The sequence below is a fragment of the Schistocerca gregaria genome, chromosome 1 (genome assembly GCF_023897955.1).
Source record: "Schistocerca gregaria isolate iqSchGreg1 chromosome 1, iqSchGreg1.2, whole genome shotgun sequence".
Lineage (NCBI taxonomy): Eukaryota > Metazoa > Arthropoda > Insecta > Orthoptera > Acrididae > Schistocerca > Schistocerca gregaria.
The window spans coordinates 946,455,766-946,481,357 of record NC_064920.1 but is presented as its reverse complement, the minus strand read 5'-3'; the positions used below and the strand labels follow the sequence as shown (position 1 = coordinate 946,481,357).

Below are 25,592 nucleotides of genomic sequence, written 5' to 3'. Positions count from 1 at the left end.
CTTCTGTGTACGGCCGAAATTATCGTGTTTAGCACTCGAAATACGGAACTCGCTTCTCAACTCATAGTGGAACATAGGCTCTTATACTTGAGAAACATTCACATCAATCTCGTGCAGTGCTCCGCACTGGAGTTGGTTCAGCATTTCTGTGGGGCTCTAGCACTGACTAAACTCAATTTTGATGATTTGGATAGTTCTATTTTGAATCTTGTTTATCTGTTCCGAAAGCTCAAAAGCCTAAGGGTGATAGGCTAACTGACTGAAGGACGGTTATGTACGTGAACTATGTACGGTTGCCATGTTCTAGCCTGATTCCGCAGAATGGGAATCTTGGATTTGGCTGGGAGCGTAGTGAGAGGCTTAGAATAAGATCAGAGTTGCAGTTTGCTTCACAACCATCAAATCTATTTCCTGGTTGACGCAACGGACAGAAAGATGTGTACCTGTAATCGATTTCTCACTTAAAATGGATTATTCAAATTCTCGTTCACACGCGAAACGACTCTTTCATTTTACTGAAACCGTATTTCCATTTCCCAATTTTTCGACACTAACATTCTCACTGTGGCATTGTTTCAGGAGACGGAAGGCCAGAAGACAAACAACGGTATCCAGTACAGGCTGCAGCTGCTCTACGCCAATGGTAAGTTAGCATTACTGCCTGCACAAAACTCCTGGCATCAGATCTGCTATCGCATACACTAACCAACTGATAACAGTGTTAACACACAACATCGTTTTCACAATGTGCAGGATAATGAGTGGCCACTTTGTAGAAAGAATTCTTTTATTCTGCTGCTTTAGGTTAGATCTGACGGGACAGTCGATCTACATTCATGCGTGTTTCGCTTATGATCTAACGCTGCTTCTGCTGTAATTTGTCAGTGAAATAAACCTTTACTGAACTACAGAGGAGGCATATACGCATGGTTAGGTATAAAATGGATATTAAATCATAATTACTTCAGTTCAGTTATCAGACTGTTCTGGAATTTCAGAAATATGATAACGTGTGAAGCTATGCTACCAAGAAGCTATTTAAGAAATTTGCATAGAAACTATTCACGAATTTGGAAAAGGCAACGTCAGAGGAAACGAAACGAAATGTGCTATGCTTTGTCACTAGCCTTTTAGAGGTTTTATTGTTGCAGCTGAAGTTGAACGAAAAGTAACGGATTCGGGGCAAAATGTAGCGTACTTCGAGATAATTTCTTGCATTACAAAATATTTGTCACATTTTCATTATCCATTATAGTGGATGGTGGAAACGCTACCGCATGTAGAAATAACAATAAATAAAATAGCCTCAGACTGCAATTATGGTGGTACAAGTTTTATTGCATGATCGACCACGGTAGTGTCGCTTGCATGGCGTTGCGGACGTAGGATCTGAGTTACCGGTATTTCGTTTGACAACCTGTGTGACCTGGGAAAGTAACACATAACTGCCTATTAGATGTTTACAGTGCTGCATCCGAGGATGAGGCATAAACTCACGACATCGATCATGCAGTATAATTTTTAACATCTTAGCTGCAGGAGAAGGCTATTTAATTTGTTGGTTTATCTATCATATTAATTTTCTTACAGTTACTTTTCTCGGTCAGTTTTTGTCATCTACTAAGGAAAAGAAAATTTCAAGCATCATAAAAACTATCATTTAGGATCGTTAATCGAGTCATATCTCAGTTTTTGGCAGTTTTTCCGTTAAATATTGCGTATCTTTTATTTTTGTTTTGCGTCACCGAATATCTGTTCCGATGGTTGGCACTGCTGGTCCTTGACGCAGGGGTACAGATTCGATTTCTGGCAAAGAGTTTATCACTGTGGGGCATTCTGAAATTAGAATTAACTACACCAAGTAAGGAGTTACGTAATAATAACGACGTTGACAAGCTAAAGGCCTGAAATAGAGCACCTTGCAGAAGTTGGTAGTCAAATGACTTTCATTTATTCCACGTTTTGCTGTCTTTGGGGCCAATTAAATGCAAAATAGCCTAATATCTGTAAAATGAAGTAAAATTTAACCCAGGAGCGGATCGTAAATTGCTTGTCACCCCGTCTAGTCCCCTTGCACGAAAAATGCTATACCAGTGACGAATCGTTCTCCTACCACCAGATTTCTTCGTTTGCAGCGGAATAAACCTAGTGTTTTGGCATCGCTCATAAAGTAAAAGTACTTCGAATATGGAGTCTTGACAGTTCTGTAGTGAACAGCAAGGACACTGTGACCAAAAGATTACCACGTCCTCACACGGGACGTTTTTCTCGCCAGACGTGGTTTGCATCGTACTTGATGAACGCTTAGAAACAAGTTGGTGCATCTCAGGGAACATGCTCCTCGTCGTAATTTACGATCGCAGCACGCTCCAGCGGCAGTTATCGTCTGTACATGGCTCAAAAACCACACAGTTTGTTTACGAAAATGGACGTTCGCAAAATTGTAACGATAGCTCTTTTAAATCACACATTTCCTACTTTGTGCGTTTCTTAGCAATTTCGGTGTCTTTGTGATGTGCACAGATAAAAAATTCAATATCCTGAAACAAAAGGAAAGCTTTTGAAACTTCCATTACAATAGTCTTCTGCATAACATGAAAATTATATCATCCTTCTCACTTTTCAGTAAAACTGTAAGTCCATTCTCACTGGATCACTGCTTCTGTTCAGCAGTAGAATTTTTAAAACATTTCAAATACAAACATTTAAACAAGGAGGTGCAAAATACCCCGCTGCAAGGGTTGCAGCCTCTCTTGTAGATAAAGCTAAAGAAAATATTTGCTTACTCGTTCTGCTGTGACATTTTCTATACTTTATGCTTGTGTGTGTTTTTACAAAATCAAAACTCACACACAAACAGATTCACTCCTGAGAGAGAGAGACTGATTTTATACCTACACTTTACTAACCCGGTAGTGCTTCGCAAATGCTAAGGATGTAATGATATTGGGTATACACCCTAATCTCCTGCTCTCCCTCTCTCTGCCTATCCCTTCCCCCCCCCCCCCCAACTCTTTGTCCATCTCCTCCACCTCCCCCTCTCTCTGACTGTTTCCTCCCCCCGCTCTCACTATAAATCTCCTTCTTCTCCCGCTCTTTATCCATCTAGTCCTCTTCTCGCTCGCTCTATCATCTCCTCCTCTCTCTGTGTGTAAATTTCCTCCTCCCCCTCTCTCTATCTCCTACTCCCCTCTCGGTCTTTCTGTCTCCTTCTTCCCCTTCCCTACGACCATATTCTCCCCTCCCCCTTCTGTCCATCTCCTCTTTATCGCTCTCTCTGACCTCGAGACTTCTTTATTGTTATTGACTGAGAAGTGAAGTCACTTAAAATGAACGTGCAAATCGGGGTCCTTGGTATACGGGGGACGAGAGACGTCTCCTGCTGCTGCATGTGTGAGAATAATAGCTGCAATGATAGTATTGCGCATTGTTTTCATCTGCAAACGGGCAGGATTTCAAAGTTGCTTACGATTCAAGTTCCATAGTAGTATTGCAATCATAAGCCGATGGAAACAAAAGAAAAATTTGGAGTAGGTATTAAAATTCATGGAGACGAAGTAAAAACTTTGAGGTTCGCCGATGACATTCTAATTCTGTCACAGACGGCAAAGGACTTGGAAGAGCAGTTGAACGGAATGGACAGTGTCTTGAAAGGAGGATATAAGATGAACATTAACAAAAGCAAAACGAGGATAATGGAATGTAGTCCAATTAAATCGGGTGATGCTGAGGGAATTAGATTAGGAAATGAGACACTTAAAGTAGTAAAGGAGTTTTGCTATTTGGGGAGCAAAATAACTGATGATGGTCGAAGTAGAGAGGATATAAAATGTAGACTGGCAATGGCAAGGAAAGCGTTTCTGAAGAAGAGAAATTTGTTAACATCGAATATAGATTTAAGTGTCAGGAAGTCATTTCTGAAAATATTTGTTTGGAGTTTAGCCATGTATGGAAGTGAAACATGGACGATAACTAGTTTGGACAAGAAGAGAATAGAAGCTTTCGAAATGTGGTGCTACAGAAGAATACTGACGATAAGGTGGATAGATCACGTAACTAATGAGGAGGTATTGAATAGGATTGGGGAGAAGAGAAGTTTGTGGCACAACCTGACTAGAAGAAGGGATCGGTTGGTAGGACATGTTTTGAGGCATCAAGGGATCACAAATTTAGCATTGGAGGGCAGTGTGGAGGGTAAAAATCGGAGAGGGAGACCGAGAGATGAGTACACTAAGCAGATTCAGAAGGATGTAGGTTGCAGTAGGTACTGGGAGATGAAGAAGCTTGCACAGGATAGAGTAGCATGGAGAGCTGCATCAAACCAGTCTCAGGACCGAAGACCACAACAACAACAACAACAAGCCGATAAGCCATAAATATCACCGACACATGTACGGTTGAAACCGAGTGCGAGTAAGATAACAATAAGGAGAAGATTGCGAACTACGGCCCAAACAATTCGTCTAATGGTGTAATACCTTGCTGTCGTACTTAATACTGCCTGGAGAAAGCAAACGATACTGGACATTTCACAGCACAGTATAGTACAGCATTTTCTTTCTCGCAGTTCGGTTTAACACAATACCTGTAATTGTATGTTCAAAAAATGTGAGGGTCGTTAAGCCGGCCAAGAACTATTTGTGGTTTTGATAGCAACTTTTAACAATGACCTGTGGTCGAATGTCTAGGAACATATGCCTTTTGAACTGATAAGAAAGTACAGTATCTTTTAGAAATGTGAAAGTGAATTATAAAAAGTCTCTTACCACTACACTATGGTCAACATTACTGATTTGTGACCTGTCTTACATCTTAGGATCACCTCAACGGTTTAACTGGCCTTAATAAATCGTACCAAAAATGGGCTGTTTTTAAAAAGTCTTCATACGGAGGCAACCAAATCCGGAAATACTTTAACCACCAAGTTGAAATTTCTTCTTTATTGTATTGCAGCAAATCGTACCAAGACCGACACGTTTTCAAGAGATGCTTAATGTACTGGTGCTTTGGAACAGCCTGTATTCATAGCACGTGAACTTTAATATAAAATCAACGAAATACGAGTTAGAACTAAAATCATCGATATTTAGTCTGGTGTCTAGCAAGTTCTGCTTCTGACACAGAAAGAGATTTTGCATCTAATTGGCCACGTAAGCAAAAATCTGACTTGCTTATTCACCCTTTCAGGCTGCGCACTGCTGTGGAACGTGAAAATTCCACGTTGGTCGTCGTAAAACTCGACCAACTCCTCATTCACGAACGCTTTCTCGTCCCGTGTAAGGACGGCCTTAGAGGTTACACAGAGTGTCCGTGGTTTTCACGTACCTCTGCAGGTATGTTTATGTCTATGTATATTTAAAAACATTGTGTAAAAAAGTTAAAATAACTTGGAAAGATACGATAGGTCACATGAAGTTAAAAACCTTAGCATCTAGCGGATTAATCACTAGTGTGGTCGCTTTCTGACATAGCACGCAAATGTTTTCAAACCCTTGGCTCTTCAGCAAAAGCTTCGTCGAAATTGTCTCTCTGCACGAGATCACTATCTTAGACGCTGAACAAGAGTAGTCCACTGATAACAGGGAGATGCCTTAATTACAAAAATCTATACCTACACTAAATGTTTAGACCGTTTTGTCACGTCTAGGAAAAACTGTCAAAAGCCAATGAGTCGATGCAAACGATGTGTAGTCACCTGTTGCTCTTGACGTGGAGAACAGGAGGACCACAGCTTACATCGCCAACGAACAACGCATGAAGCTATAAACGCTTTCTTCGGGAAACAGATGTTAGATGTCCACTTCAGCGATATCGTGCCAAATTTTGTTTAACTGGTGCTTTGATCGTCAGAATCCTGAACTGGCTGGAGTTACCTACCCACATTGTTCCAAACCCATCAGAAAAGGCAGCCACTGACACAAGCAGCAGAAACTTTCAACTTGTGCGGGAGGGCATTGTCTTGCTGAAAGGTAAACCTGGCGACGCTTGCGTCATGGCAAGCTATCCTGAGCTCACATTTCAGCAATGCAATGTCCGCCGCACAAGGCGAAAGTTTCCTCTGCTCGTCTTTTCACTAGTCAAACCCTTCCTTAGCCAGCAAGGTCACCGGATCTCTCCCCAGTTGGAAGGTTGGGATAATTAATGGCAGGGCCCTCAAATCAGCTCCAGATTTAGACAATCTAACGCATCAGTTGACCAAAATTTGGCGCGATATCCTTCAAGAGAATATCCAACAATTTAGTCACTATTAAGGCGAGTAACAGCGTACATAAGTGCCGGAGTTGAGCCAATGCTTTTTTGAGTTGCTTAGTTCGTGAATTTTTCTCTTGAATAAATCATCCATTTTTTTCTGAAATTATAATATTTGTTTGTCTGTACATGTTTATCACATCTATCGATTGCCATCCGATTCGGATAATTCCTTCGTGGTGCCATATTTTTCTTTGTCTTAGGGTGTATTTTTAAATCCAGGTACAGCACTGTTAAGTAATAAGCAATCGAATTACCATTCAATGAAGTGACCAGATATTCCTCGTCGGGAATAAAAGTGCAAGGTAATACAGAGTTCTTTTTCTGTCTTGATTGCGAAGTATTTTACCATTTTAGATACTTTATGGAGGATCATCAAACATTAAAAAAATGGTGCTGCACTGTCACCAGCTCGTGACACTGCAGTTCACATTGACGGGCTATTCGTAGGTAAGCATTCTTTTTACATCTAACGACGGTGCACAGTGCCTACAGACCTTTCATATCTTAATAAAAATACTTTGCACTCTAGACAGATTTTTTATGTATGTTACTAATAGTATTGGAATCGCTACATCCAAATGCCGATGTCGTTATTTCAAGTGTAAAGGTCTGTATACGAGACAGCCCTTATGATTAAAGGTGAAGATGACTTAGAAGAGCTGTTCGTTGGGATCAATAAGTTACTCAGCAAAGATGTTATGGAATGTAGTCGAGCAGAGGATAGTGACTTATCAGCAAAGTTGTGGTAGTCAAGATAGAAGAATTCGACTATCCAGTAAATACATACTGAAGACGAGTGAAGCAATGCAGATATCAGAAATACACTGGGCTAAGCTAAGTATGTCTTCTTCAGTGTTTTCTTTTTATCAGTATTGGGGGGTGGCTAAAAACACATGTTTCTCAAATGGGACCTATGGAGCAATGCAGCGCATGGAAGGGAAACATGGACTATCTTAAAATCAACGATGATTAAACAGAACGATTTCAAAGGGATTGCTTTGGAAGTACATTTAAAATCGAAATAGACGTATTAATTAGGAACTGAAGACGAAACAACGAATTAGAAAGAGTAGGTGTCCATGGAGAAACCTTAGCAAAAGCACGGACATATCGGGCATGCACTTCTTCTGGTAATAGTTCGCTTGACACTGGGAGATACAGTAGAGCGGAATAGTTATAGTACCAGGAAAATATGGAGAGCAGATTATCAAGGGTATTGGGTACCATAGAGATCCAGAAAGAAGACTAACACAGCGAGATTAGAATGGCATCACGCGAAGGAGAGCAGAGTATCAAGGGTACTGGGTATCATAGAGATCCAGAAAGAAGACTAACACAGTGAGATTAGAATGGCATCACGCGAATAGAAAGGTGTCTGCGTAATTGATAATTTCTCGCTTTCCCAGCAGAAAGAGTTGGCGTTGTCAGAGAGTCGTACTTGATTGCTCGCGGTTGACGAGCAATGAAGGATAGTTCCTTGAAAAGGCCAGTCGTTCGTGCTGGCGACACGTCAGACTATCAATAAACGTGCCATGGGCCAAAGAACACAACATAGACATTATGATAAAGTGGAGCGGAAGTCTCAAAGATTACGCAACTTTCGAAGGGTTTATCAAATTTTCTATCATATTTGTATGTGATCATTAGTACCATCTTAGTTGTAAATTGTGGAAGACGTATACGTGGATACCTGTTACATAGTGCAGTAACATGTTGTTACGGAAAGTATGGAACAGTAGTTTGTTACCTTCCACGTCTCGGCAGAGCAGACTGGGACACGCAGCTGTAGTTTATTGTCGGTACTGAAGTCCCCGTGGCGTCCAGCCCAGTAGCGGCCACTCCAGAGGCGGTCTCTGCGGACGGCGAGGAGCGGAGTGCCGCAGACCGCGGAGATTGCCCACCAAGGCAAACTGTCTTCAGCCGGTGCCAAACTTGGCCGCCCCCGCCCCTCCCCCTCCGCCCCCCTGGCGATAATCACGCAACCCGCTCCACGCCCGCAGGCCGCTGCGGTCGCTCCCTCCTCTGCCTCTTGCTGTGCTGTGCTCTCTACTGGTCGTACCCCTCCCCTGCTCTACCACAGTCGCCTGCCGGCCCAGTGTACTTCATCTGCGCAGTAAGCTACATAAAAACACTTACACAATCTTTGTGGTGGATTCCTCGTACTAATACAAGGAAAAAACAGTTATGCAAACAAATATGTGGAAATACATGTATTTACAATTGTACCGTGACGCGTCATCCGTCGTTCACACCTGTCGAATCGAAAGAATTGTTTACAGTGTCAGCAACTCACCCCAGAGGTTCAAAATCTCATATAGAGTGACAGTGTGTCTTCGTATGAAGGACGTCCGATGCCAAAGACAAAATTTTTAAGTGTCCGTATCGTTAAGACCAGTCGTGCGTGGAGACCAAGGAACTGTTTATCCACCTGTCATGGTAGACATCCAATTTTGCGTCTCAACGTTACAAAAACGTGCTGGATCTCCATCACGCATAGTACATAGATTCGCCTCCATACAACCAGCACAGCCTGTAGAAGATCTACAAGGCTTCACGGGCAGAATGAGTTTGAATGGCATTTTCATGTAGAAACTGTCTCCAAATTTCATCTATACTAATAGTAAGACTGTAAAACTGTCGTACCTGTCCCTTTGTCTGTTTGAACACACTAAACTCCAAAACCGCTAAACGAATTTTCATGGGGTTTTTTACAGTTAACTTGACCATATCTTGGAGCACATGTAGGCTTTATTTTTTCAAAATAGATACAGAAATTTAAAGTTTTATCTAAAATTGTTTGCTGAACTTGGTAATTCGGATGTTTACTTCGGTGCTGCGATCATCACGTCGTAGTACACCAAAGAACAAATAAATGGCGCTGTTATTTTAACTCGGTGATATGTGTATTTTCGGAAGTGACAGAATTAAGCACCAGAAATTTATCCTTACGAATACGAACTAACATTGAGTTTACTTGGCCAGAACATACGGATTTACAGATTTCGATTTACATATTAAAAATTTAGTGACATTGCTTAGCTTCTTTAGAGAGATTTTATTTAGAGCCCATTCGTTGCTAGTAAAAACCAATTTATTAAGTTTACTTTGTGATTTTGATGCCTACTCATTATATTTTGATGTTGTTTTGTTTACGAATAAAAATGCCTAGAAAGCAGTAGGGTCTATCTGGATACACAACGGCTGAAAGTCTGAGGACTATGACGATGTTAAGAACCCAATGAAGATCTGAGGTGAGATTTGCTGTTGCAATAGAACATAGGGCTTCGACTTACTCTTTGGAAACTCATTCTGAAAGCGAGATATGAGATAAGTCTACTCGAAGGCGTCATGCATTACCTCGCTACTGAGAACCCTTCACTCACAGTGAAAACCACCGAAGTTCTCAGCGTGTTTGCACAGTTGCCTCGCGGTCTCTGCCGTGTTACTGAAGCAAACAAGCTCTTCGTTCAGTCTTTATCATACTACCTCAAACGTTGCACCCAAAACAGCCCTGTAAGTCAAAAACTTGTTCCATGTATACGAAGTCTTGGACATAGCTGTCAATAAATACTCAAGCAATGCCGCATTTCTCAGCTCGTCGTACAAATTTTTTGGTACATCCTTTGTGATTCATCTCAGATGATACTTTCGCTTTATTCAAGAAAAGAATAATGCTAGCAAACTGTCAAATTAAGTTTTTTTATTCGCTTTGCTGCATAGCCTTCAGATTTGCACACACCTTGACATTTATTCTACCAGCGAAACACGTGAGTGAAGAAATGGCGAAAAATGCTGGTAATAAAAAAAATTTATTGTGCGTAAACTTACAATTTACCGATCAATGACTTCATAAGATTCCGCAGAGCTTATGTTTATGTTGTAGCAGTATGTCTGAGCTGATTTAGTGTAAAGATAGTCTTCAAAACACGGCATCAAGTTTGTATTATTTTTACAAATTATATTGTCTTCTAGATTTCTCCTTCATTGCGCAAAAAATTGGAACATACGTTAACGAACATCGAAATGACAAAATGCTTACTTATAAAGGAAAATTATTTCGCTTTTATCACTAAATGTTTTCAAAACTAGTTTCAGCCTTCTATGCCTTTCTCAAGTGATTTTCTAGTTCTGCAAAAGAAAACCGACGAAGAGAAAACAATTTTAAGACGCCGAGATTTCAATATGTAAGGCATAGTTTTCCATTGTACGGTCATAAAGTCAGTTGAGAAAGGGCTAGAAGGTTGAAATTAGCTGTGAACAAATAAAACTAATGCACCAAAAGTGTAAAAGGACACCACCGTCATTTTTATAACGAAGCTGCTTTACCGCGAAGCCTATAAGAGCGTGCAGGCAGATAAGTTATGTGTTAGGTGGCCAGTAATATTGGCAGGGGCGCTAAATCCTCGCAGCCGGGTCCGGACTAAGTGGTAGCGAGGTGGTGGAGGCGGCGGCCGGGTGTGTAGTGCGGGTAGCCGGTCGCCAGGCGCAGGACGTCGCCTAAAGCCACTTTGCTTTGTGCCGCCGCGCTGTTATCCAATAAGGTATAACGTGCTGGGAATTTAGTGAAACCCTCGGCCTAATGCCGGGCCAGGCGCAGGCACCGGCGCAGGATTAATACGGGGGCTTTAATTAGCAAGGTGTGGCTTAGGGCATTCCCACCGGCAGCAGCGGCGCGCGGCCACCGGATGGCCAGCACTGGCCGGCCTTAGCGCTATTGAATAAGTAGCGCCGCCTCCTTGCTTTGCCGCCGCTGCTGCTGCTCACGCCACCAGATTTGCGCGCCGAATAGATCTCACTTAATGCCCAATTAAACTTGCAGGTGGTGCCCACTACAGGCCGACTTCGGCAGACACTGCCAAGTTTTAATTTCACAGTATCTGGCCATTCCCCTGTGTCATATTGGCTGGAAGGTAGTCTGTTAGACACACTAGTGTAATTCATTTGAACTCAACTGCGATGGACAAGTCCTTTTCAAAGTATACTGGGTTTCGTATTAATTATACGAACTAATTCGTTTTCGCACCTGACATGCTCAATGTCGTGTAATACCAAAATCACTTAAATTATGAATGATCTCACTGGTGTCATACTACAAGTTCAAGGTCACATGGTTCGAACGTCCGCCAATTCTAAGAAATTGTATGGCAGTTAAGGAGCAACTTCTGACAAGCGTTGTGCCACAATGCCATTGTGAGCAGATGCTCTGTTTCTCCTCGCAGGTAGTGAGCGGGGTAGCACAGTGATTTGCACACTGGACTCTCTTTCGGGAGGGCGACGGTTCAAAACCGCGTCCGGCCATCCTGATTTAGGTTTTCCGTGATTTCCCTAACGTGCTTAAGGCAAATGTCGAGGTGGTTCCTTCGAAAGGGCATAGCATTTTCCTTGTCCACTCGTGCCTAATCCGAGGTTATTCTGGTCTTAATGACCTCTTTGTCGACGGAACATAAACAACTAATCTCCTCCTCCTTCCCCTTCTAGGTTGGGGGATAAGTTGGCTCTCAAATCTGAGGAAGGCAGAGGCACAACAACTGGAACAGTAGTTCCAACCTGGTGGTAAAGTGGCATCTCCTGAATGGTGAAAACGGAACAAATTCCTTTATGGTTCAGTGTTGATTTTAAATTATTTTAAAATACAACCTGCCATTATCACAAATTTGTTAGATTTCAATACACATTACATCATCACCGACCTTTAGGTACTGATTGCACCCTCTACACGTTTACAAGGACTGCATTCTTTAGCTACAAGTATCCACGGTGTTCCGAAAAGCTTACTGATGTCATTGTCATCTCCTAACCTTCCACTGCCACATTTTCTACTGGTTTTGAATCTAGCAGGGAAGTTTCATTGTCCACATATCATTCATTCGACTGGTTGTATGTCGAATCCACCCCCATTCCTTCTCGTTTCAGTCATAATTACATCTACCACGATTGTTTATTCCCCTGTCTCTACCGTTCATTGCAGATCAGCATAGCTCCATTTATCGTTGAACTACCGTCAGTTTTCGAATGGCTTTCCATTTAAACTTAATGCATGAGTGTTGTAAGTCAAAATTGGTAACACACATCGATTGTATTTCGGTTGGAAGACCCCCTTTGAAAACTATTTACTTTCCAACGATCACTCCAAACCAATTTTACTCTTCCTATGAATTCTCTTGCGGGTCCAGTCGTTGTAACCATCACTTCTCATCATCACTTCATTCCATTACACACTATTTTCCTGTCTCAATACAAGACTTTTGGGTATACTGCCGCGTCACTTCTACCGTACCTTATCAGACGGCGCTGCAGTACACCAAGTAGAATTGTAATGAGAGTCACACTAGCCTGTGTTATGTATTAAGCAAGTTTTCTGTCTTGGAAAATCAACAAGTAAATGCCGGGGCTCTAGGACAGTTTTTAGTTGAACGAAGGGTACAATCAGAAATAAAAATTCGAGTCAAAGTACAATTTCTTGGATTCCGCGAAGGCAATACATTGTAAATAGATTTTGACGAAATAAAAAACGTTTCAACAAAACGGTCTCCAAAGTTTGCAATAGTCAGTGTAGTTTCTCGACTGTGGCTGCAATGTAAACTAAAACGATGAAGCGTGTAAACTTGGAGCATAGCATACTATGTTCAATGGCCGACACTAAACTGAATATAAAGAAGATGTTTAGAAATAAGCTGTACAAGCGTCTCATAGAGTCAGTTCTTTCTTTGTTTAGCCCATTAACTTAACAATTCGTACACCGTTCACAATCCAAAAAATACCATTTTTAATGAAGAACTGCATTATTTGTAATAATTCACAATTATCTTTAAAGTGGTAACTATGAAAAATCTCACGTTATATTCATGCTGTATGATGCTTGAGGAAGTGTAAATGGGGCAGCTGCTGTACTTTAAATATTTTTGGATGCAGGGAATACTCTGTAGCAATCTGGAATGTATATGGAAACTAGATATTTATGAATGACATGATCCACCAACCACTCTGAGGGATCTATGCCGAATGGCCGTTGAGGAGTGGGACAATCTGGACCAACAGTGCCTTGATGAACTTGTGGATAGTATGCCACAATGAATACAGGCATGCAGCAAGAGGACGTGGTACTAGGTATCAGAGGTGCCGGTGTGTACAGCAATCTGGACCACCATCTCTGAAGGTCTCGCTATATGGTGGTACAATATGCAATGTGTGGTCTTCATGAGCAATAAAAAGGGTGGAAATGAGGTTTATGTTGATCTCTACTTCAATTTTCTGCACAGGTTCGGGAACTCTCGCAACCGAGGTGACGCAAAACTTTTTTTTTTTTGACGTGTGCAGTTTATTTCAAAATTAGTTTCGACAGTAACTAGGTGTCATCCGCAGATTATCAGATATCCTAGAAATGTAATTACACATCAGTCTAGTCGACATACTGAGAAAATGCTGCAATTATAATAATACAGCTCCACGCTGGTTTGTCAGATGTAAAAAAATAAATAAATAAATAATAAAAAAACCTTGCTAAATAAACTTTCCACGGCACGTATAAGGCTTACAGAGGTGAGTTTTCTTGAGTTGTCGTCGTCGTATCATCTTTTCTGATGTACCTGTTTTTCCTCCTGTACTCCTTATACATGCTGCTGGTATTTTATTTAGGAAGTTGTTTTTTATATTTGACAAACCAGTGTGGAACTGTGCTATTATAATAGTAGCATGTTGTCAGACATCGACCAGACTCACGTGTAATTATATTTCTGAGAAATCTGAGAATTTGAGCCGGCCGGAGTGGCCGTGCGGTTCTAGGCGCTACAGTCTGGAGCCGAGCGACCGCTACGATTGTAGGTTCGAATTAGTTCTAAGTTCTAGGCGACTGATGATCTCAGAAGTTAAGTCGCACAGTGCATAGTGCTCAGAGCCATTTTTTGAGAATATGAGGATGACACTTACTGCCGAAACCGGTAGTGAACTAAATCGTTTCACATCAAGCATTCCTGACTTCTGACATTGTAAATTACAACACATCTAAAGCTATGGACGTGTTGTATACGTTGTTTTTAAATTCCGAAGTCTCTGAGACGATGAGGGTGTCGCAACAAGTTACAGGTAAAAATGATTTTGGCAGCTTCTTGGTGGTATGCATGAAAGTTTTGGAGTACAACTTAAATAAGGTTTTTTTGTTAGGGTATTGACTGATACGTGATCTAGTTCAAAGGTAACTGCCTCGTGAAGTTTGGGAAGCACGGGGTTAGAAGGAAAGGTACATATTTTGACATGCGACCCAGTGCGCTTTTAAAACACGCACGAACAGGCTCTTTAGTGGCCAGCGCCGGCACCGCCGACTTGTTCCTTGGGGCTGTTCACGGATGCGTTATGAAGAGGGGGCAGCTGCGAGCTAGCAGAGCGCGACAGCAGGTCGGCCCGGCACGGCTGCCGTGTCCGGCGGGGCTGCAGCAGGAGCAGGCAGCTGCAGCGGCAGCGCCACGGGCACGCCAGATTAAACGGCCGTGCGAGGACGCGCGCGCCGCGAATACTCCTGGGAAGGCCGCGGACGGCTCATCTCAGAGTTTAAACAAAAGAACGCCGGCTCCGGAGATGATTAGAAGAGCGCCGGTGGCGGCGGAAGGGCGGGGATGATCCGCGTTTGCACAAGTCCCGCCCCCGCCGGCGCCGCCACCGCAGCCGCAGCCGCAGCCGCCCCCGGTAGCGACGCCGCAGTCTGGGACGCTAATTCCCGCTCCTGGCGGGACGGCGCGCCGCCGGTCTTCTGCGGCCACATGCATAATACAGCGTCGCGTATAATTCCCGCTTCCTTCCGTCGCGGCACTACTCCATAAAAATAACCCGGCCTGCATCATCTGTCCGCAAGAATTGGGCCGCACTCTCTCTATCTCTCTCTCCCTCTCCCTCTCCCTCCCTCCTAATTTATAAATTATTTGCCGCGCGCACATACTTATCATTTGTCACAGGACGCGAAAGAAAACGCGTTATTCTTGACAATAAAGCCCATTGTAGTCGGACGTCTCTGTCGCTGGAAATAACGCACCTCTCGTGAAATATAAAACAGCCCGGCAAGTTTTTTCCTCTTCTGCCAGCAAACGGTTCTTTTGTTTTGCTTCGAATTTCGTGTTGGGCTGGAATACATTAAATTACTCGGCGATGCATTAGGTAAATAGTCGCATTTAGCGAGAGGGGCTGCGCTCTGACATCTGTGTTGTACAGTAGCGCTGTCTGGCCGACAGGAAAGCGTGTCTTTTCCGCTTTCCGGAAGACAAATGACGTACCCCGTATGGCAGCGTCGTGTGTTAAGGAAAACGACAGTTGTCAAACTAAGTGGCACGTACACGTTACGTGACTCAGTCAAAACCGTAAAACAACACAGAATCAAACTCGAAAACTTTGCATCGCTCTACCTTCGTAGCAGTGTACTTGAGGAAATAGACCATTACAGCTACTTGTTGCTGTTTTATATACAGTAGTCTCGTGTACTTCATCTAATTAGTAACAAGTGCCATAAATACTTCTAAATTTGAAAAAAGAATGATGCTCATTTGCACCAAGATGTTAGTAAAAAAGAATAATATTACTCGTTTGTGAATACCACTTGAATACCGCACTAACTGACTTCGGCTACAAACAGCCTTTCTGCTGCTTAAAAACGGTCAAACAACGAAGTTACAGACAGTCACGTGTAGACATGGAAACAAAAGACAGTGAAAGGGACACAAATATAATATATAATTGAGTGTTCCGTTACTTTATGTCAGTGACAGTACGAACTTCGACGTTATTTATGTGTGTAACTTAGTAATTCAGAGGTACGGTATTTTATTTGACCTGTTAAGTAAGTATTTATTTCTCTACTCATAAATTATTCCTCATTTGTTACTAACAGAGACGATTAGCTCTCATGAGCCAAAAATAGCCTAAAAACAACTGAAATACCATCTTAGCGCCTGCCACTATTATTCTCTAATGCCGTTACACATTTATAGAAAATTTAAATCTGTAAATTTGTATGAGGAACTATAGCCGGAAACCATATATAAGTTCTCCATTCATAAAAATACGCACCAAGAAGGGAGAACAAGCTGTCCGATACTGCTACTATCGCCTTTCTGGACTTTTTTCGTCCCTTGTAACTTCTGGGTTTTCAAATTAAGCTTCTAATTTGTTTCGAACTTAACCGGGCTAGTACCAGTACTTGTCTATGAAGCTGCATTTCTATATGAGGTCTTCTTTGCTGCTGTTGTATAATAACATATTATTTCCCAGCAGATATTGTAATATTACTTTTGTGTTAATTGGCGTTTACTGGTCAGTATAAGAAACTTACCCGCAATAATGTTAACGGAAACTTATTTCCACGTCCTCTTATTTGAAACAAAATGTGAGTGCATTGTGACCACGGATCTCTTGACACGAATCTGACGCACTTTGAACAAACTTATGCTCAACGAAGAAAGTGCTCTCGTCACCAGGTGGCAGCCGTAAGAGATGCTCAGGATGCTGATGACAGTTTTACATTCCTCTAGTCAAATTGTGAAAGGAATTACAACTACTTAACGTTACTCGGTTTTACGCGACTACTGAACAGAGATGAAACAGGTGAACCAATTAATTTTGCAATTTATAAGCAGTTTCTACATCTATTTAATTATAGGGTACACGAATGCTGTTATTAAGAGGAAAAAAATTTACAATTCAGATGCGATGCAAATTTTTCGTTCTTGAAGCTCGGCCAGTTTCCCCAGAAGGTCGGAAGCGGCGAATTTTAAGTGGCGATGTCGGCGGAGCCCAGGGGCCCGCCACCTGCTGCTCTGTTGCAGCCAGCCGTGTTCTTTTGTCTTAACTGGCACGTCGTACCCCAGTAAAGTTCAGGATGCAAGACGGAAGGGATGCGAGAGAACCTCATCTACTAATTATGCGTGTACACGAGCTCTTCCCGTTCATTTGTCTCATCCTCGTCTATTTCAGAGATGGTAACGTGCGAAATAAAGAACTGACCTTTCACAGGCTATGCTCGACTGGACATATTCACCTGGCATGAAGCAGAGAGATTTTCTGTAAAAATAGAGAATAGCTCGGCTTCCTTAGCGAACAGAACAGGTGCCAACTATTTTGATAAGCAGTAGTTGTGTACCACCGTCTATCTAAGATGCTTCTCCTTTGCCTTACTTCCTTGTTCAAAGGAGAGCGCGAAGTTAGTGATTATTACCACGTCTCTCCAAAGCTTTGTTGCTACAGTGTATGCATCTTTCTGTAACACGAAAGAAGAATATGTGCGCTGCTGTTTATTCAGTACATCCGGTAACCCCGAAGGCGTTTACCTTTATTTCTTTGACCGCGTCTTTCCAGATGAAAAGTTTTTGCTTGTTTCTTGAATATGTGGACTACTCTTGCATTCCATTAGTAAGTGGATCGCACCTCCGTACGTCTATATAACAGATCTCCAGATTTTACACATCTGTTTCTGCTTCGCTAAACAATCTTTTCTTATTTTTCTTATCCAGGTAGTAAATAAACGAAAGATTTCTTTCTTTTTTTGTGAGTGTTAATGAAATGCAGCTCCCCTAACGAGTATCATGTCAGATTGTCCTAGATGGACTGTGCTGCACTGCTCTTTGCATTCACTGTTGTCTATCCAGTTACGTATGAATCTGAATTTCCTTGTGTGCTTCATTGTTCCCTAATGCACGTCCAGTTTACTTTTTTTTCTAACAAAGGTTATTTTATGAACGTCATTATTTTTGTGGTCATTAACTTTTGGACCTGGATGAAGTGGTCTGGTTTTTCCATAGAGAATATGTATATATATGGAATGATCGTAGCCTACCGCTCATGTTTGCAACATCAAACCAGGCTAGTCACGAGATTCTGGGAAGACGTCGCCTATCCGTATTTTGTGGCAATACCAAGCTTGAATGTTTCACGTCTTCACCTTGTTTTATATGCTTTTGAGAACTAGTAACAGCTATGGTGCAGTATTTTTGTTGCTATGGATATAAAGAGAAGTACGTGAAAGGAGGACCATAACGTTTCATAGGTATGGACAACAAATGTGTAATTGTAACTGTCATATTATATGAGGCACTTTACATGTTCGAAAAACATCAAAATATGCTATTAAAAAGTCGTGTACTGTAGAATTAATTTCTGCGGTTTTTTGACCATGTGTTTACAAGTGCTTGATAAATTTGCAAATATGCTTGAGTGAACTGCCACTCATCGTATACATGTTCGTGCTATGTTCTTATGCAAATGAAATTTATCTGTGAAGGTCTGAATAATTTCTTCCAATTTATACAGGTTCTCAAACCACTGTGTGTATCTAAGTATTTGTATATGAGACAGTTTTCCTACATTATGTGAATTTTGTATTCCAACTTCCCGAAACATGAACAAAGAGTCAAAAATTGAAAATAATAAGGGAAAAACTGGTAGTGTGATTAGCTTATTTACTGTAAAAATTTCATAGTTCCAACTGCATTTTTTAATGCCATTTCGGAGCTCTGTACGGTCTCATTGTAACGTAATTCGTTAAAACAGACTCGACAATAAGAATAAGTGAACACAAAACGAAGAAAAATATTGTTGGATGTCACATCTTCCAGTAACCGAGGAAAGCGTAAATAAAGTGGAATCTGAGCTATGACACTCTGACGAAAAGGCAAAGTATTCTTGCTGCTCGCATCTTTAAACTTACTTCAGTTCCAGGTATGCTAACAAATTGTTAATATGTCTATAAAACACTTGTTCAAAGTTTCGCGGTACTTCTGAAGGTGATCCATCTGTAGCACCGAAGTGATAATACTCAAAATACATTAGGCGCTATACTGGCTAAATTGCGCCGTCCAAAAATCACGTGACTTGAACTGAAGGAGATGCTCACTCCATAGACATTTGTACTCTATGGGTTTCGCACTTCGCAAACTATACTCAATCTCCAGTATGGGATTAAGCTGTAAATGTCTGCGTAGCTTTGGGTGCTGCACCCCGCAGCAGGCGCCTCAGCCCACACGCACGCCCCCTCGGAACGCGCCACGAGGCGGCGGCGGCGCAAATACCGTCTTGCTTGGCCGGCGCCGATGCCAGAGGCGGCGGGGAGCGCATTGTGACGTCAAATGTCACCGCCGCCACCCTTCACGGATTAAAACAAGTTCGTTCTGGGGAGCCGCCGGGCCCAGGATTTCGCTGTCGCCCGTGCTCCTCCAAACCAAACACTGACTGCTGACATAATGCGGTGTCTGTTCGGGATAACCACTTACGCGGCGAGACGCGCTGTACCGCAGTAGCCACTGAGCTCTAGCTGTTGACTACTGATAGCGACCCAACAAGTGCAGGTTAGCGACATTCTTTTGCGCTCTTGTCGCGTGACCAAGCACCGAGGACAGATATATTCTTGCCCCCAATATCCGAAAAATACGTGATCTACATCAAGAATATCGACTGTTCTAGGCCAAAGGAAAATGTCTGTTTTTATACTCAGCTATACCCAAAATTCCAAGAAAATTAATACAGAGAAAAATAACATAATAGTATTTTTTATCAGAACACGCCCGTACCTTTTACTAAAGAATACGAAAGGAAATATAATCGGCCAACAGCGCAAGATGATTATTTCCAAAGAATAGACAACAATAGGGGAGCTGGTATGGGTAGATCGTAGTGAACATGATTTATGTCGAAGCGGACTGGAGACTACTTTAAAAGAACGAAGAGGCAGTACTGCTCATTATGTCCTCGGAGATATCGTTCACAAGCTTTTATTCTGACAATGATAAAAAAAGCAACAAATATTGTGAATTAAAAATTAGTTTGCTGTCCTTACAACGGGAAAGCCGAGACGCTTGACGTGTACTCATTCTTACACAGTTGCATCTTTAAGCTTCAAAAGGAGAAATCATTACCCACTCTTAAAGACTCTCCTGGTTTCCCTATGCCTGCAGTACTCTGCAAGCAAAATGTTTATGTACACCTCATTACAAGAAAGCGAATTTGTATATTTGAGCAAGGAGTCACCACAGATGGTGAGACTACTACGACAATTTTTTTGAAGTTAAATTGTGGTAATAGTTTCTTTCATGGCTGACCTACAAACACAGCATTACTAAAATTAACTTTCTAAAGTAAAGTAATAACTGCTATTTGATGCAAATATTAATTTATACAGGTTAAAGTTAGAAACGCCGTTAGTCTCAAAATAAATATTGTGGGAATATCTGTAACGGACATAGGAGCGATGTGCATATTGCATCTGCTTAAAAAAATGTCACACGAAAGTCGTGCGATACAAATTGTAATGATCCTGGAAATATAGACTCGAAAGTCGCGCAGTATAAATTGCATTGGTCCATACTGCCTTACGTCTGACGTTGAAATCTTCCCACAAAAGAGCTGGGAGTGGGTGCTCACATAAGGGAAGTTAGAAAAGTGTCCCTCCGAATGCGTGCCGTCGAGAACCGGTGTGCCAATCAGGCAAAATCGCCGCGAGCACTGAGGCAATCGTCCCATCGACGCACCGGCTTGGAGGTACTCGTTTGTTAAAACATTGTGTCCTGCTACGAGAAGAAGTTGGTAACTGCCTGCTTCACATCCGACGTCCGACAGGAATCGTCGGTCTTTTTTAAGGGACCGAAGGCGTGGTAATTGCATGGGAAGAAATCAGGATTATAGGGCGGGTGTTCGAGTGTCTCCCACTTGAGAGGGCGTAACTCCAAGGCCGACTGGCATCATGTGTGGAATCGCGACCAACATAGAACATGCACACCATTCCACAACGGTTGTTTTCGACATACATGCTGCCCATACACATCCTTCGTGCTTCGACGGATGTCTACCGGTGTTTGAAGAAAAGAATAACTCCGCTAGAATTCGCGTTTCTACATTTAACGCACGCACGTCGGATAGACATGGGCGCCGTACTAATCCCTTGCTTACGCGTCGGTACTTATATATCCGCTATAAGTTGCATGTACACTGCAGCAACGCCCTCAAAGAGAAATTTTTCTAGATACTTACAGGAGCTTATGGGAAATGTAAAGCGTTCATGGGCGAGGAACGAGCCCTGCAGCCTCTTTCTTGATGACGTGTGAAGCGGCGACCCGACTGTGACAGCTTTGCTTGTGTGTTGCAGGCGTGCGGCAGGAGCAGGACATCTACGTGCGACTCATCGACTCCGTGACCAAACAGGTAGGTCGCTGCTCGCTGCTAGCGACACACTATCTCGGCTTGCCGAGATTCAGCACACAACCCTTCCTCTTCCAGCGTCTCTGTAAGCGCAACCTACAAGTGTACGGCATGTTTCAGAAAGTTGTACCCGATTCCTAGAGACTATATCTCCCACGTGAATGAAGATAGAAATGTCGAGTGAATTTTAACTTACGCATCGAAACCAAAAGTTTACCTAGGTGCCAGTTGCAAAGTATCGGTTCATTTGGTTGCCTTTGGGAGTCATCCTGACGCAGCTAGTTCGTTCGCTCGTTCATTACCCAATGAGTGTCGAGTTGAGAAGGCGACATTACAGCAACAAAAGGGGTTTTGAAGTGTGATTTTCGTTGAGAGTTTGAGGGATCGGCAGTAAGGTTTGTTTGGGTCCTGTGCTGTACCATTGGCCTCCACTACGGCCTGATCTCACGGTACGTGACTTCATACTAAGGCTTTGTAAAAGTCTCCATCTGTGCGCCTCCCCTTCAGGCGCCTCTGGTTGAACTGCAACGCCGTATAACAACAGCGCTGCAGTCAATTCAGTAACTCCAGACATGCTCCCTGACTTATGGCACCAATTTGACTATCGTTTGAATGTTTGCTGTGTATCCGTTGGAGGTCACATTAAACATTTGTGAAACGTAAATGAAAACTTTTATACTAAACACAATTGTACAGTGTACCCCTAGGATATATGTGCGTGCCCATCAAAAGATATACCTTTGAAAAATAGGACGATTATTTTGAAAATTTAGTCATTTGCATAAGACCCCAGTTTTGTGTCTTCATTAATTTAGAAGGATGAATCTTTTTAAAACATTTTATTTATTGTGAAAGGGAAATATTTTCACATTTTCCGTATCTTTTGACTGTAATGGTGAGGGCGATACAGATGTGATCCGTGAAATGTGATATGGTATACATATGTGTGATATGCGCTGTTGGCTGGAGGCTTCATCTCCCACTTCTTCCAAAACACTTCCATGGAGTTCGTGCATATTTGCTAATGCCACCCATTAGGTCATCTTGTCTTTACGTATCCAGAAAGCACTTACCTGATACATGAGCCGTGAACAGTTTTCCACTGTAGAGTTTCTCCTTTCTTTTATTGATAATCACCGATCTTTCGACTGGTCTGATGCCGTCCTGAACTTGTCCTGTGCCGATCTCTTGGACTCTAAATCCTCTTACACAGCTATGTCCACAGATCCAGTCGTCCTTGCCCCCCCTGCTATTCGCCCTTTCCCTTACCTGCTTCCATATTAATTTGGTTAATCAAAGGTGCCACCTAATGGCTCTGAGCACTATGGGACTTATCATCTGAGGTCATCAGTCCCCTAGAATTTAGAACTACTTAAACCTAACCAACCTAAGGACATCACACATATCCATGCCAAAGGCAGGATTCGAACCTGCGACCGTAGCAGTCGCGCGGTTCCGGACTGAAGCGCCTAGAACCGCTTGGCTACAACGACCAAAGGTGCCACCAGCTTACCTCTTCTTCTCGAAACAGTATTCAGTAGACTTGTTTCCTATATAATGTTTTTTTTAATATTCCTGCATCTAATAGTATACTTATCCATTTAGATTTTAAAATCCTTGCGAAGCACTACATCTGAAATCCTTCTATATTTCTTTTTTCGTTTAAAAAAATTATTATAGGCTGTTAAACCCAATATCTCCAGACCTCATTTTTAATTATCTACAGAAACAATTCACCAGTGTCTAACAATACTACCACTTGCCAAATAGGTTAGAAATCAGATTTATAATGTTGCTCACGCAGCATATGTTCGCTTTATCGGGCAACAACACAGTTATTGACTGTAGATAGTATCGTCAGAATGGAAATAATGAAATCACTATAAAAAAAGTCATTAATTTTGGCCCTTATCTTGAATGGGTTCCGACTTAGATTTCGTCGAAGTTGTTATGGCTCATCTTGTTGATTCTAGGGTGATTCCACTTTGATTGCTAGAAGGTCCAGATCTCTGCATTTTAGGAATATTTGAAGACCTAACAAATGCGTTTTTCAGGAAATTCTTAATGATCAAACAATCTCAGATCAGAACAATTGTATGGTAGAAATAATTTTTGACTTGGTGTTCGCGATCGACATTTTTATTAAACTTCCTGTAAATTCACATATACTTCTTCTTAATTGTCACATTATCAAGAAAACAGTTTTGTATCAATCTTCATACACTTAATTTCCACTTTAACCAACCACGAGACTTGACTGTTCTTTTACAAAGCGAAATAACAACTTAACTTCTGCAAAGTGAAACAAAGACAGCTCTGTGCGCATTCGCACCAAAACTGTTACAAGTAAGCCAAAGATTATGGCAGCCTCACAGAAATGAATACACACAAGAACCATATCACTGCAATATATCGATACATCGGAGTACCTATATATTAATAAGACCAAATGTGAATATTGTCACAAAAATATGTCTGTTACTTCGCAGAAAAGTTGTACGATATTAGTGGTATCGAGAACTGGGGTTGGAGTACCGTAATGGTCACCTAAATAAAGAACCATTACAAGTGGAAACTGCAGTTTTCTTTTTCATAAAATCTCTCACGGTACGTAAATTCTTCATTTAACAGACACATCCTGTACAATTGAAAGAAGAAACTGAGAAGTGCGTCCTTATTTTTATCACTAACCAATAAACACTGGGGCCAAATAACTTTTCCTTTTTCCTTACATTTACTGTTCGTCAGGCAAATGAGAACATCAAGCTTTAAAGGCCAAGTGATGTGATTTACAAACAACAATATCCAGCCCGATATTACGAGCCAAATGGGTCTCCATATTTTTTTCGTTAAAATGGTTGGAAGCATACAGTGAGCACTACAAAAAGTTTTCGTGACCTGATGTCAGTTTCAATCGAAGAATGTCCCGTTTTCGTCACGGAGGTGGCTAAAGAGATAAGAATTGAAGGGGCCGGTTACAGTTCCAGCACTTAAGGTATTCGACGAGGCTTTGGGAGGAACGGATATCAAGCCGCCGACCAACCTACTAGAGTGAAGTTATCTGTAGCTTCTTTTAACTCCGGACGGAATTCTCTGAAATGGTTATTTAAGAACTCCACAAATGTTTTCCTGCCCGATTCTTGGTCAAATGAGCTAGTGCTCTGTCAGCTAGGCTTTAAACCCATATCTTTCTTTCTGGCGTCGATTCCCATGGTACAAAGTTTTCTGCGGAGTAGGGTCCGGCCAGTGACGAAAAGACATCAATCGATTACAAGTCGCAGTATAGCATCTCATACAGCACTTGCCCGCGAAAGGAAAAGGTCCCGAGTTCGAGTCTCGGTCCGGCACACCGTTTTAATCTGCCAAGAAGTTTCATAGCATCTCGTAGGCTAAGAGCACGAGTGTCGTCGCAATTACTTTTGATAGGAACATACTCTATTCTGGCATCAAGTTAGTTTCATTTTCCATTTAAACAACAAAAAATACAGAAAATAACACCACCTCAGTACTATAAATATATAACCCGTATATAGATTGCAACGAGATGAGAGCTGCCAACACGACCAGATTTCCCGCAACATCGACATCACCCAAAAGCCCAAAGACTTTCCATTACTTGTTTCCAGACAGCACACAAATATCCGGTGTAAACTGCGAACTTCTCGCTAATGTTATTTATAGTGGGAACATAGACTTCGATTATTCTTCCCCTGGATTAAGCTGTTGTGATTTCGTCAGTCCGTATGTACTCTTCAGAAGAATGTGTTGTTTTCTAACACTGATTCCCTTTCGTTGCATCCTCGTTCAGAATAATACAAATACAACAGCTCACTGCAGGAGTATTCTGTTGTCATTAGCATTACACAACTACAAACGCAACAAACCAAACACAGAACTGAGACACGTACGGCTGCTCTTGGCCATAAATATTTTGGCGTGATAACAGTGAAGTTTGATGACTCCTTACTGTGAGCAAAGTTGTTGATTGGATCAGGGGCGCTCCCTTCATTGTTAATGTTATCACGTTGCTTTCCTGTTTGTAATAAAGACTAATTTCTTCTGTTCTTCTTTATTCTTCTTCTGGTTTTTCTTCAATTTTCTGATATTGATTCACTTTTCATAATAAGCTTCGTATCATAATTTTGACAATCATTTCTGCGGATACATGTTTTTCT

At 41.9% G+C, this 25,592-nt stretch overlaps 1 protein-coding gene across 1 annotated transcript in view; it reads left to right on the top strand.

Moving 5' to 3' along the window:
• LOC126282199 (transcription factor collier) overlaps positions 1–25,592 on the top strand; it is a gene marked incomplete at its 5' end in the record, with an annotated part of 539,167 nt that overhangs the window by 104,722 nt on the left and 408,853 nt on the right. The window contains 2 exons of the mRNA XM_049981776.1: positions 580–643; positions 21,365–21,420. Of these exons, the coding sequence (XP_049837733.1) occupies positions 580–643; positions 21,365–21,420 (120 nt within the window). The remainder of the gene's footprint in view (positions 1–579; positions 644–21,364; positions 21,421–25,592) is intronic.